We start from the raw sequence: 14,324 nt of genomic DNA, 5'->3' as shown, positions 1-14,324 counted from the left end.
AGGGAAGCTTTTGAATGGATTGGTATGAAGGAGGAGTGTGCGCAGATCTGTTGCCTTCTGGTGTCTTGCTGCTGCAGTGAGCTGTCAGTAGTAGGCGTGGTAGTGGTAGAATACTGTTATTCGTAATGAGTACGTGGTAGAGGCAGCATTTAAAGAATACCCGTCTGTTTTATTTCAAGCATATTTTTATTTCAACGCTTATTTTAAGCGGCTCCAAGGGCATAAAATTGGTTCAGGAGTTGTGGTTGAAAACCTTTAAGAACGGCAAGATTTAAGTCTGACGCCCTCTCCTTTTCAATAAGGTTAGTTTGAGTGAACGGTAAAAGAAAAGAAATGTGGGCATGCAAACTACACGAATATGGTAATTATAGGAAACATAGACATGCGACCATTATCTCGGCTCGAAATAATCGAAAATCAAAGAAATAATCAAGAAATAATCAAATCAAAATCAAGAAATAATCAAAATCATAATGAAAATGACCCCTTTACGTGTTGGCAACCACATTCATGTCGACAACTCGGTTCACGGCCGTTTGATGGATACATATAATTTAGGAATTGCTCAGAAGAAAGTTAAGGGAACCCTTAGTGTTTTCACCGGCGGATCCAGGGGGGGGGGCCTGGGCCCTTAAGATTTTTCTGTCGCCCTCTTTCCCTCTTTTTTTCTATTTTTCGCTCTTTTTTAGAATGACTTTATCAATTTGTTCAATTATTGGCGCCCTTATCGCGTTGGTCCCCCGCCCAAAATTTTGCTATAGATCCGCCCCTGAGTGTTTTGTGTAAAGAGGTTGTGTAAAAATTGATTGGCTGCCCTCCTACCATTTTTGACTATTAAAAAGGGCACTACAACTTTCAGTTTCCAATCGAATGAGCCCCTTTCGAAGTTTCTGCGACAACTCCTTCTATACGAAGTGCCTTGGTAGAAAGAAAAACCTTGGTGATTTGTGTAAAGAGGTTGTGTAAAAAGTGACTGTTTGGGACTGAAAGATTAATTTCAACCTCATACACTTACCTATCACCAAGTCCAAGAATTTGAACTGTTCCATCTCCACGGTCAATTTCTACTTGTCCGTTGACAATAACACTCCAAGAATCTAATTCTTCATTATCATTCATTACGACAGTTCCTGGATGTTCAACAACAGCAAAAACCTGTAAAATCGAGTAAATTTAAGCAAAAACAAAGACATTCCTGGGAAAGGGGGATCAAAACACGACGTGCACATTTAAACCCCAATTTATTGCAATTTCTTCGGACCAACTTCAGAGATGAATCCGCCCAATAATAATAATTAACGATAATTATTTTAGACGCAGAAAATTAAAAAAATCACGAGGAAAGTAGAGACAATAGGTCCGGACAGTTTTGTCTGAACAAATTCATAAAACGAAAGTGAAAAGTGCGCCCATGTCAGGAAAAGATGGAAAAGCCTCCCTCCATTGGACCTTGTACTACATGGCCCTTTCCTGGCTTAACCGAGAAAGTTCATTTTAGAAATTGTGCCGACATTCAGGTTAGTCTTGACAACGTGCAAGGGCTTACCCTGGATCCTATTTTATACGGTTAAACACAGTTCAAACGAGGAGCCTTCCCATGAGTGAAAACCGAAAATATTTCCACTACATGCGAAAAAAGGAACAAAATGTAAATGTTTGTGTATATTTGTTACATTAACACTAACGCTATCAGGAGGAGTTGGGACGCAAACCTTAGAGTCTCCTTTCGACATTACCACTGATATTATAGAATCAAGTACCAGAAGAACCACCTTCTGGAAGAGATTAAGTAAATAATTGAAATGATTTGATTTAAAAGTAGAACTTTTTTTCTTTCTCTTCTTCTTTATTTTCCTTTTGTTTTCTTTTTTCCACTTTTTTTGTCTCATTTCATTTCATTTTTTTCGTTTTGTTAATGTTGTCGGTATTGTTGTTCATTGAATCAGCTACTACTAACAAGTCTTTGACTTTCTAAAGTGGCTGATGTGGTTCTTTTATATATTGATGATATGTATAATAAAAGTGTCTCTCTGTCAAAAGTAAAGTAAACTCGATAATACGTAATATGAGGGATTTAGTAATATCAGTGACCAAGTGCATGGTTATATTGCTTCGGCCTTGTTTCTTGTATCCCCAAGTCGGTATCTATATTTACAAATGTCCCTCGCATTAGACTTATACCCTGAGTAGACAGCCCTATTTTATACTCAGCGTCTACGAGGATAGTACATAATATCCGCATTACGAAACGGGAAGGCACACCTTTCTGATACATTCGATCCCCTTCCTTAAGAGAGGGGCGAGGTCCACCTCCTGTTTATATGAAACAGCGCATTACGCTTTCCTTCATGCTACTCTTAAGGGTTTGATGCCCTTATGCTATGCTACTCTTAAGGGCTGATGCTACTCATAAGGGCTTGATGCCCTTATGCCCCCATCGCTACTACACATTCTTTTCAGGTGCTAGCACGAAAACGCCGCGTACTAACATCTAAGCATTAAAATGTCATAAAACCTATTATCACCATATACCGTACAAAGGTCTTATCCTGGGGGGGGGGGTTATTATCAAGCTTGAGCCCCCCCACCCCCACAAAAAATTTCCGGTTCGTTAAAAAAACAATAAAAATGCATATAAAACTTTTTTGACGCGTTTTGTAAAGCCCACCCCCTCCCCCGAACAAAAATGTCCCCATAAGCTCTTACTACCAGCAACTATCCATTGAAATTGAAATTTTATACCTCTTAACAAGGAAAAAATACTTGGATGTTCGAAATTACTGCTTTTATCGTTTTAAACACACATGAAAAAAAAATACAGACACTATTAAGGATAGAGAGATAAATCAGACAATTTTTACCGAAAGTTATGGAAATAAAATCTCTAGAAAAAGAAAAAAGAACAAAAATCTGAACAGTGAATCGAGGTGTCGTTTACTTTAAGAGACGAAGTCACATATTCATAGGAAAACAAGGATCGAAAAACGAAAAGAAGAACAAAATAATTATAGATAACATATGCACACAGACAGAAAGGAAGAGTTTCCAAATTAGTACCAACTAATCCCCCTTTCCCTTGGATTTAAGGAAGATTTTCCTAAAGAAACACATTTGATGGAATTTTGATCCCCCCCCCCCACCAGTAAAATAACCTAATTGCCCCTCCAATAAAAACATGTTCGGTATATGTACCTTTAATGTGACAGAGATTACTAAACATGAACCAGGAACTTGTTCTAATTACAAATTATGCAATGTTAAAATTATTGTAATTGTTAATATTTATTAACAGAGAGATTTTAAATGTTTGTATTAGTCGCTAAATTATTCGGCACTTTGATATATCTACTAAATAAATTAAACAATTTTTCTTGAAGAATTGAGAAATTAAAGAGCTAATAGTCAATTAAGAACTAAAAAAGAAAAAAAGAAAAAGCGATTAAGGTCTTTTCCATCGGTAGTTATGAACGAGGAAGAGAGGTTACAAAACGAGCGTACAGTACAATGAAATGAAGCGAAAGTTCAAACTCGGAAATAAACGAGTTCAAACATTTGACTACAATGCATTTAGATCAGTTAATTAGTTTTAATTAGTTCATCAGTTTTTTTAGTTTTAATTAGTTATTTACCTTTTATATTCAGTTGCTTCGATTGAGGGAGAGAAGAGGATATAAGCCCCCTAGACCTGTTCACCCCACTATATTTTACAGAAGACCTTTTTTGGCGGTATTTTCATTGAAAAATTTCTTTTCAGTATTTTCATTGAAAAAAAATTGAATGAAACGACAAATTTACCCCCCCCCCCAAAAAAAATAAATTAAAAGGTACGTTTTGCCTACCTCAAATTTTTTAAATTGACGTCACTGTTCGAATTCATTTATTATGTTATTAAACGTATATAATTCCCTATTTTAATTTCCCTTTATCTGTTGATGCAGACAGTTTAAATGGCAATTAAATATAGTTAAAAAGTAGACTATAATTATTATTTATTAGTCTATTGTTGCGATGATGGATAAACAAGCGGTCAATAATATAGTCACAGTGTCCTGGTTATGGAAGTGACACACTTTCTTCTCTCATTTCAACTGGCTGATTTTTTTTTCTTAATCAGAAAATCTACTCATTGGTAATGTATTCGAACATTTTACTTTTCATTATTTTTTCTTTTCTTTCGTTTAAACATCGTTTTATCATATTATGCTTGTTCTTCTTCCTTTTTGCTAAAATTCCAGGGAGGTTCATAAAGAGTCAGAAAAACTCAAGTTCCACACTAACGCTTTCCCCACTAATATTTATTCAAATTAAATGTTTATATGGTTTTAATATTAACTTATCATTAAAACCATTTAACATGGTTTTAACACTAACAGGACGGACTGCATATCTCCTCTTGCACATTTTGCTTTTAATAGTAATTGACTGCCTATGTATTCGGGCTTCCCCTAGATTTTCATGCTTAAGGTTGCACGTCTAGTGGGTTATCCTTAAACACTTTAAGACACCCGCCAAATCTTTGCTATATGCTTCAACTAATCAAAAGGCGAAAAAGTTAAGCATCTTTTTCAACTTTCAGATTTACGCCCAAGTGCCCAATCAAATTAGTTTATCAAAGGTTTAAATTTTCATAACTAATATATTTTTTTGTATTCTTAAAACACTTAATAAAGCATCAGAGAAGATTTTGGAAAAAAGTCGGATTGCTAGTAATGATGAAAATGCCGCAGTTAGATGGCGCAGCATCGTATTTCCCTATATCATGATTTAAAGTAACGCCTGATTATTATTATTTTTTCCTTTTGCACATAGCGAATGACTTATTTGCAAAGCAGGCCTATAAGAAGGAAATGGGGTAGAAGGAATTCAGCTAATATCATGGTTGCAGTAGCAGCTGCAACCTAGTAAAGAGTGAACAACAGCCCATAGTAACCAAAAGTTAAAAAACACGATTTGAAAAAAAACTGCCTAGTGAAAATAAATTGCTATCTGACACTGATTCAGGAATGGTAACTATTATTTTGGTTCGTCTTAAAAGTAAAACTTTATTGCGAAAGAAGTTTATGGTGATCTCAAAAAAAAAACCTAAAACCCCTCGAAAATGGCGTCAGATCACAAAAAAAGTGTACCATTGAAATCAGCATGGTCTAAAACCTTCAACAGGGAATTTGCAGTCCCCCTAGTTAAATAACAAGGAAAATCACTTTTTTGCATCGGTAGCACGGATCTGTCTCCTTTTTTTTCAGGCCTAGCGGGTCTTCAGAACATCATAGGGAAATGTTTAATGGCTCATTCAAAAGCTATTTCTAATATGTACGTTATGAATTCCGCCATCTGCAAGTGCCATATGACACTAAAATGGCACTTTTTGCACCATTTCTCAAGAGGTGGCACCAACAGGCTACCAGAACATCGTAGACAAATTTTTACAGCTCATATAAAAGATATTGCTCATATCTACATTTTTTCTAAAAATTCCATCATCTTCAAGTTGTAAATGACACTAAAACGGCACTCTTGGTGCCATGTCTACAGTGGAAAAGCTATGGCTATTGGGCTAGCAGAACTTATAAGAGGCTCATACAGAGGCTGTTTAATGGCTCATTTGAAAGCTATTTCTCACATCTACGTGATTTTTTCTTATCTACTCTACCAATCGTAAGTGTGATATAGCAGTTGAAACAATACTTTTGGTGCCACTCCTTAAGTGGAAAAGCTTTGAAGTAAAAAACAAGTATTTATGTAATATTTATGTTCCATAACCCTTAACTGATGGTTTTTCAAGAACCCCTCCCGTAAAATCCTCCTCCCAGCCCCCTTAGTAAGTTTCATGAATCGTCTGCTAATCAGTAAGCTACTGAAACATTAGCAAGCTACCACACCATCGTAGATAAATATTTAATTGCTCAATTAAAAGCTATTGCTTATATTTGCTAGGTTTTCACGAATTCTACCGTCGATTATATTTCACAAATTTCAATGTTAACTAGTTCCTGGGGAGAATATGCAATGAACTCTTTGTCATGGGTGAAGCATTAGCTGCAACCTAGTCAAGAGCAAACCACAGCCAGTAGTAACTAAAAGTGTTTATGAAATCCTTCCACCCCAAACGAGGACGAACTGCTTTCCGTTTAGCCCTAGACGGTTGGCCGAAAAGGGCAATCTTCGGCAATCTGTCATCCTTCATCCGCACAACGTGTCCTAGTCACCTCAACCTTTCTTTCATTGTAGCCCTAGAAAGCGGGCTTCATTTTTCGGACAGTCTACTGTTTGAAATACGGTTAGTCCGCCGGGTACCCAGAATAATCCGTAGACAATTTATCTGGAAAACATCTAGTAAATCTTCGTCCGCTTTTCGGAGCGCCCATGCTTCAGAGTCATATTTGACCACTGTCATCCTTGTACCTTCCAATATTCTAATCTTGGTTTGCAGACTTATTTTCCTATTCTTCCAAAGCTTTTTTTAACCGTGAAAAACACCCTGAGCCTTGGCTATTCTACTTTTAACATCTTCACTGCTTCCGCTATCTTTACAAAAAATACTACCAAGGTAAGTGAATCTGCCCACCTGATCAATCTTTTCGTTACCCAAAGTCACCTTTTCATCTTAACTTATTCCTTGCCTTAGTGACCTAGTCTTCTTAATATTAATATTCAAACCTATTCTAGCACCCTGAACTTGCAAAACCTCTAAGAGCTCATTCATTTTACTCACACTTTCATCTAGGAATATAATCTAAGCCCAGGAGAGTTTTTCCTCCCCATTTGATTCCGTGGTCTCCCATCACCTTTCCTGTGCTCTTTAAGATAAAGTCCATCAAAATGATCCATATATAGGGGGATAGAACATAACCCTGCTTAATTGCTGATTTAATACACAACCAGCTATTAACCTCATTTCCTACCTTAACCGCAGCAGTATTATTCTCGTACATGGCACTAATCGCTTTAATATTTTGTTTGGTACATCATATAAAGATAAAACCTTTGCGGAAGCTCTTCCATCAATAGAATCAAACGCTAGTTCATAATCTATAAAATCGAGTATCAAAAGTATTTGACAACTAAGGAATTCTCAATTATTAACCTAAGAGTGAAAATTTAGTCAACACATCCTCTACTTTTTCTAAAACCGCACTGTTCTTCTCTTAAAACTTTGTCTGAAGCATATCTCAGTCTAAAAAGTTCCATGTTTCTAAGGAATTTGCTACCTACAGAGACCAGGCTAATGCCTCGATAATTAAAACACTCACTCTTATCATCTTTCTTATGCGTGGTTTAATTAAGTTTTTCCTAAAATCGTTATGTACTTCCCCTTTGATGGTGATTAATGGCTCATTTGAAAACTTTTACTCATATCTACGTGTTTTGTTGTTGTTGTTTTTATCAATTCTACCATTCGTGCGTGAGATATAGCACTGAAAATAACACTTTGGGTGCCACTTCTTAAGTGGAAAATCTTGGAAGTATAAAACGGTATCAATGTAATAATTATGGTCCAAAACCCTTAAATGGAGGTTTGCAAGAACACATCCCCCATGTTCCTTCTCTACACCCCCTTAATAAGCTACGCAGTTAAAGTCCTACGAACTCGAATATATTAAATTACATTATTAGAAGCCTGGTTCTGTTAATACAGCGCTGGAATTAAAATTAGATTATCATGCGTTCGATTCCAACTTAGACTTTTTTTTCAATCATGGTTTGTCCCTTCTTATGATTACGTTTCAGATAATCCAATATTTTTGCAAATGTGTTGCACTCATTTTTAAAAGCACATCCCTGGAAGGCTCATATTTAAACTTATTTCTCATATCTACGTGCTTTTTATCAATTATACCATCCATAAGTGCCTGTAGCACTAAAATCGGCACTTTTGGTGCCACTTCTTTAGTGGAAGAGTTTGGAAGCATAAAATGGTACCATTGCAACAATTATGGTCCAAAGCCCTTAACTGAAGGTTTATAAGAACCACTCATACATACTCCCTTTCCAGACCCTCTTAGTAAGTCTCATAAATCACTGACACGTCTTAAAAGTATAAGATATTGCTAAAACAATTAACTAAAACTATAAACTTTCCAACAAAAATTTACCAAGTTAAGCCTGAACGATCAACAATTTTGAATTGAACCTTACGATGAAGCCTGAGTGCTAGTACTAACGGCGATAATTGAGGGGAAGGGACGTTCTTGCCCCCTTAGTTTTTGCTCATGCCAAGGTTTTAAAAACACCTTTTTTGGTCATTTCATTAGGAAAGGCACGTTTTTTTCATTTGAAAAAAATGGGGGAAACAGCCGAAAATGCACTTTGGGGGTATGTGCTATCAAGTCAAATTTATAAAAAGCGATTAGCTATAAATATGAGCTTTTAAATGAGCACTTCAACAGCTCTCTTTTGTTACAGTAGCCTTATAGTTTCTGCTAATCAGTAGGCGATTTATAAAGTTTTGTCTACATTATCGCTTTTCAGGCGAAGTCGGCCGAGTAGAGGCGGCTTTTTGTTCATCAAAAACAAATAATCCTGAAAACATAGGCCTACATTGTTTCGTGAAATGCGCATAATGAACTTTATGTTACAAACTGAAAGATTTTCGTAGCTGTTAAGGTTGTCTGCAGTATTTTCTAGAGTTGTCTTATCTCCCCTAGATCAGCGATAATTAGAAATTATATTAAAAACAAGTTTTCAACTGAGACTAAGGAGTCACATTAAAACTTAAAACGAACATACATTATTTCATATAAATAAAAAAGATCATGGCAGCGTTGTTTCTACATTAAATTTTAATCAAAAACAAAAAAAGATTAATTTTTAAAAACTAAGATTTTCCGAGGGAAGTAAAGAGCGGAATTGAAACTTGAAACGAACAAAAATTATTACTTCACAGCCTATCTAATATAAATCAATAAAACTAGTACAAATAAACCAACTAAGTATGTTTGCCTGTGTTTCTAAGATTATAGAAAACTAGCGCTTTACCGAAAACACAAAATAATATAGGAGTTTTGGTACAGTTAAAGCAAACCAATTAAGGACACTTTTTACAGAATAAAAATATTATTAATTCCTTTTAGGATCAATCCTTTTCAAGATAAAGCAACAATCCATTTTAAGATTGTTTCTATATTTTTTTTTTCGTTTAATTTGGTATCACTTCTGCAAAATGGCTCAGTTCAATGACTGGCTCTCGTTTTGGTTCTGAAAAAGAAATGTCATGATTAGTTGGTAGACAAGTCTGAAGTAAAGCCATCTTGATAGTATTAGGACTATATACTAGCTTTAGAATTTGTATCATATCTTCAAATTCACTGTTGTATAGAGAGAAATGTCGGAATTCCAGAGTTCATATTATGTCTTATTTGATCTTCATATTAAGTAATACTAAAGCATATTTATTACAACTTTATATTGTATATTACTCACTATAGGGTATTGTAGCTGGCGAAACCAAAATGCTACCTGATAAATCAATCCAACATTTCTGTATGCTATTCAATTACTTTATGGTTATTAAAAAAATATTTCATTTTACGCTTATGTTTTTAAGATAACTTAAAATTGTAAACTGAAATTTACTGATGTCACAACTGGTGTAAGACTATGAAAAGCTTTATAGATTAGTTGTCAGGCTACATACTCACGTTTGACTTTCAAATCAATATTCCTACTTTTATACTTGACTTTTGTGTTTTCAGTAAAGCGCTACTTTTCTATAATTCTAGAAACATAGGGAAACATAATTAGTTGATTTATTTGTACTAGTTTCATTGATATATATATATATATATATATATATATATATATATATATATATATATATATATATATATATATATATATATATATATATATATATATATATATATATATATATATATATATACATATATATATATATATATATATATATATATATATATATATATATATATATATATATATATATATACATATATATATATATATATATATATATATATACATATATATATATATATATATATATATATATATATATATATATATATATATATATATATATATATATATATATATATATATATATATATATATATATATATATATATATATATATATATATATATATATATATATATATATATATATATATATATATATATATATATATATATATATATATATATATATATATATATATATATATATATATATATATATATATATATATATATATATATATATATATATATATATATATGTATATATATATGTATATATATATGTATATATATGTATATATATATATATATATATGTATATATATATATATATATATATATATATATATATATATATATATATATATGTATATATATATATATATATATATATATATATGTATATATATATATATATATATATATATATATATATATATATATATATATATATATATATATATATATATATATATATATATATATATATATATATATATATATATGTATATATATATATATATATATATATATATATATATATATATATATATATATATATATATATATATATATATACATATATATATATATATATATATATATATATATATATATACATATATATATATATATATATATATATATACATTATATATATATATATATATATATATATATATATATATATATATATATATATATATATATATATATATATGTATATATATATATATATATATATATATATATATATATATATATATATATATATATATATATATATATATTAGATAGGCTGTGAAGTAATAATTTTTGTTCGGAAAAACTTTTTTTTTAAATTAATTTATGAAAGGACTCAAAATCCGTATAATAAGGGCTAAAATCCGGCAAACATGCATAATTTTTTTAAGGGGGGGGGAATAAAAATAATTTTTCGGGAGAGTCAATAATAATAAACCAAGTTTTATCTTATACTTTGAAACGAAAGTGCCAAGAGAGTCAAGAATATTTAGGATTTTGAGGAGGGGGTTAGGCCCCACTGTCCCCCATTACATGCGTCCCAAGCTAAAGCTAAAATACATACATTTTGGGATATAATCCCAAATTTGTGTCCAAGCATCAGGAATGATTCTCCCCCTACCCCAAGACTTTACAATCAATATATTTAAATTATATTTATTTAGGTCAAGAATATACCGTGATGAATCTTAAATTATTGAAGTCGCATTAGTGTCGAGAACTTGATTTTTAGGCAAGGACTTCTTAATTTTTAATTTTATCGTAAATGTTCTTAATGTGACAATTAAACAGACTGGTAAAAATTTAGTCTTTTATTATTCCAGACACTAGAGATACTCCAGATACTAGAGTACGTAGAATAAAGTACAGCTCTTTTATAACAAAAATCCAATAAAAAAAGCTTCTTTTCCCGATCCCGACGTTTATGATTTTTGTCTGACTTTCCAAAGTTGGAGAAATGTGCCTGTTTGAGTTCTTTTGTTGAATACAGGACTCCCGATGTAAATTTCTGGGAGCCTGATTTGAACAATTTTTAAACGCAAATAGTAACTTGAAAACTAGAAGTTTATTTGTCAGAGCCTTAGAAAAAAAAGCTGCATAGCTTTAAATCACGACATGGGTAAATATGATGTCAGTTCATCTTGTAATGACACTTTAATCATGGATATTTATCTACAATTTCAAGGTTCCTAAGTGTAAATGAAACAAACGAAAGTCATCCAAACAAACAGAATGGAATCACGCGAGCTTTAACCTTTTCCCCAGGGGCTCTAATTACAGAAATCACGTACACCAGGAAGCGTGGTGGAACAACACGACACACGCGCCATTGTTAGATGTACACTAGGGCGAAAAATGGGTGCCCCATCGTCGTTTTTAGAGATTAGGTATTTTATTCAGAGCTTTGCTCGAGATTTCCAATCTCCCATCAAACAATTTTCATTATTTAAGGCATTTTTGCTCCCATTAGAATTTTATGCCCCTATACCCTTATTATTAGTTCCACTTTCAGCCTCTTTTTTGGGAGGGCAAGGCAAGTTCCCCAAAATTACATTCTGCACCCGCCCCTGGTCACAGTACGTAATTTGTTCACTGAAATACTACACGAATTCATAAAATAAATCCTATAGCCCTTTGTCACCCAGCAATAATTGAATTGGGATTTCCTGCAGACAATATAAGCAGAAATTTTAACTTTTTTTTATCGAACATTTTGTGGTAACGAACAGTAAAGTAGGCTATGGAAAGGCTCGTGCTTATACTGTGCGAGACTCTAAAAAAAAGCTTTGATAACCACATCAAAAGATTCAGTTTTTTAGGGCGATTTTAAATTAATTAAGTTTAGAATTAACTACCAAAAGTTATGAGTCTGGTAAAAATTGCTTAATTTTCCACGAAAGGAGAATACATCAATAAAAAGAGAGTGATCTTCATGAAAAGCGTACCATCAAATTGAAATATCAGAGAGGCCAGTTGCAGAGGTTTCAAGCCACTATCTAAAGAAATACGGAATCTTAATTTTTTTTTTTCTTAGGACGATCATTGATGCGTGTTTTTCCAGGGATGCTCAGTAACTGAATTTGGTCTTAACACGGTTTTTTAAAATTAGGTTTTTTACCTACTGTCTCGAGACGCACTTTTCCCTTGAAAAACTAAATAAATTTCATCTTTAACTTCTTGCATAAAATACTAATCCTTTTTAGCAAATCCTACACTTAACAATAATTCTCAGGCATGTTTCCCACCATCCTAAAAGTCAATTCACAACGGTATTCTACAAATACCAAGATTAAGGATTTTCTGGTTCTGATCAGTCAATCAGAATATTCTGATTGGCTCGAATTAGAGTTAGCTAAGCGTTGGCGTTTGCAAATTCTCATTGTGAATAGGCCTTAATTGATATTAACAATTTTGCGTTAGCTCGTCAAAATAGATCTGTCGGTTGACCAAAGAGTGGTACAAAGATTCAAATAAACTCAATAATTCGGCACAAAGTTTGAAATTCGAGCCTTCCAATGTAAAGAAAGCCTAGACTTACTTTGACTTCCGGCCTCTGTGGCTGCATTGGGGCTTCTTCTCTTCTCACTAGTCGTTGAATATTTCGACGGTATTCGGTTCTATCTGGTGCTAGACGCAGGAGTTGGGCGAGGTTCTGGCCACTGAAGTTGCCGTACCGTCTCTTGCGGGGTCAGCCACGAGGTCGTGTGCTATGTACCCGTCATTCAAATGTGATTTTTGGGAGTTGATTTGATGACATTAGTTGGCAATGACCATGCCAACGGAGTTGCTGACTTCTAATTCGATCCATGATAGTGTGTGAGCTGTGGAGGAGTTTACGAAGGTCTTCATTGGATACCCAGTCAATGCAGGTCATCATTGCTATGTGACGGAGGGATTTTGTTTCAAATGTGGAGATTCGACGTTCGTCATCGGGTTTAACTGACCAAGTTTCACTTGCATACATAGCAATGGGGATTGTGAGAGAGTTAAAGAGTCGACCCTTATGTGATTTTGATAGTAATTTACTTTTCCAGATTGATGATAAGCTCTTGAAGTTGCTGGTTACAAGAATACACCTAATCAATTTTGAGCAATCGTTGTAGAGGTTAAAAGACTGCCGAGGTAAGACGAAAGATTCCGCATTTTGAATTTGTTCTCCTTTTGTCGTTAGCTGCATGGCTCTGGGTACAGAGTCTCTAGATACCCGCAGGATTTTCGTTTTTGCTGTGTTGACAACCATGCCGAGGGCTTCGGTTGCTGACACCATCTCGTTTGCGTCTAGAGGAAATGTTCATGACTGTTTGTTTTCACGATGTCGTCTGCGTACGCTAATTTGTCGACAACTTCCTCTCCAATGGATGCACCGTCTGTGGTTTTAGCGGGTGATAAAGCTGCATTTAGAAACAGATTAAAAATAGGAGGGGATAGAAGGCAACCCTGGAGAACACCTGCTGACGTCTAGAACTCTTTTGTCAATCCCTCCGGCATCTGACCCCGGCTACAGAAATTCAAATACATGTCTATGATCAAGGTTACCATGTTTTCGGGGGATCTATAATGCAGAAGTATGTGCCAAAGCCCGCTGCGGCATATTAAATCGAAGACCTGTTTAAAGTGAAGAGCAGCTCTTTCGCACTCTCTATATATTTCTCCATCAGTTGCCGGGTGGAAAATATTTGATCTATAGTAGATCAATCTCTTCGGAAGCTGGTCTGATAATCCTCTAAAGTGAGGTCTGTGAGGGATTTAAGTCGGTCTAGTAGAATTTTCGTGAGGATCTTAGCCGGTTGGCCTGTCATGGTCATTGGTCAGCAGTTGTTACAA

At 33.6% G+C, this 14,324-nt stretch overlaps 1 protein-coding gene across 1 annotated transcript in view; it reads right to left on the bottom strand.

Moving 5' to 3' along the window:
- Positions 1 to 14,324, bottom strand: part of LOC136036691 (rap guanine nucleotide exchange factor 2-like) — a gene marked incomplete in the record, with an annotated part of 209,413 nt that overhangs the window by 78,128 nt on the left and 116,961 nt on the right. The window contains 1 exon segment of the mRNA XM_065719002.1: positions 1,016 to 1,155. Coding sequence (XP_065575074.1) covers positions 1,016 to 1,155 — 140 coding nt within the window.

This window comes from Artemia franciscana, chromosome 15 (genome assembly GCF_032884065.1).
Source record: "Artemia franciscana chromosome 15, ASM3288406v1, whole genome shotgun sequence".
Classification (NCBI taxonomy): domain Eukaryota; kingdom Metazoa; phylum Arthropoda; class Branchiopoda; order Anostraca; family Artemiidae; genus Artemia; species Artemia franciscana.
Note: the sequence above shows the minus strand (reverse complement) of the source record. Positions and strands in the feature narration are given on the sequence as shown.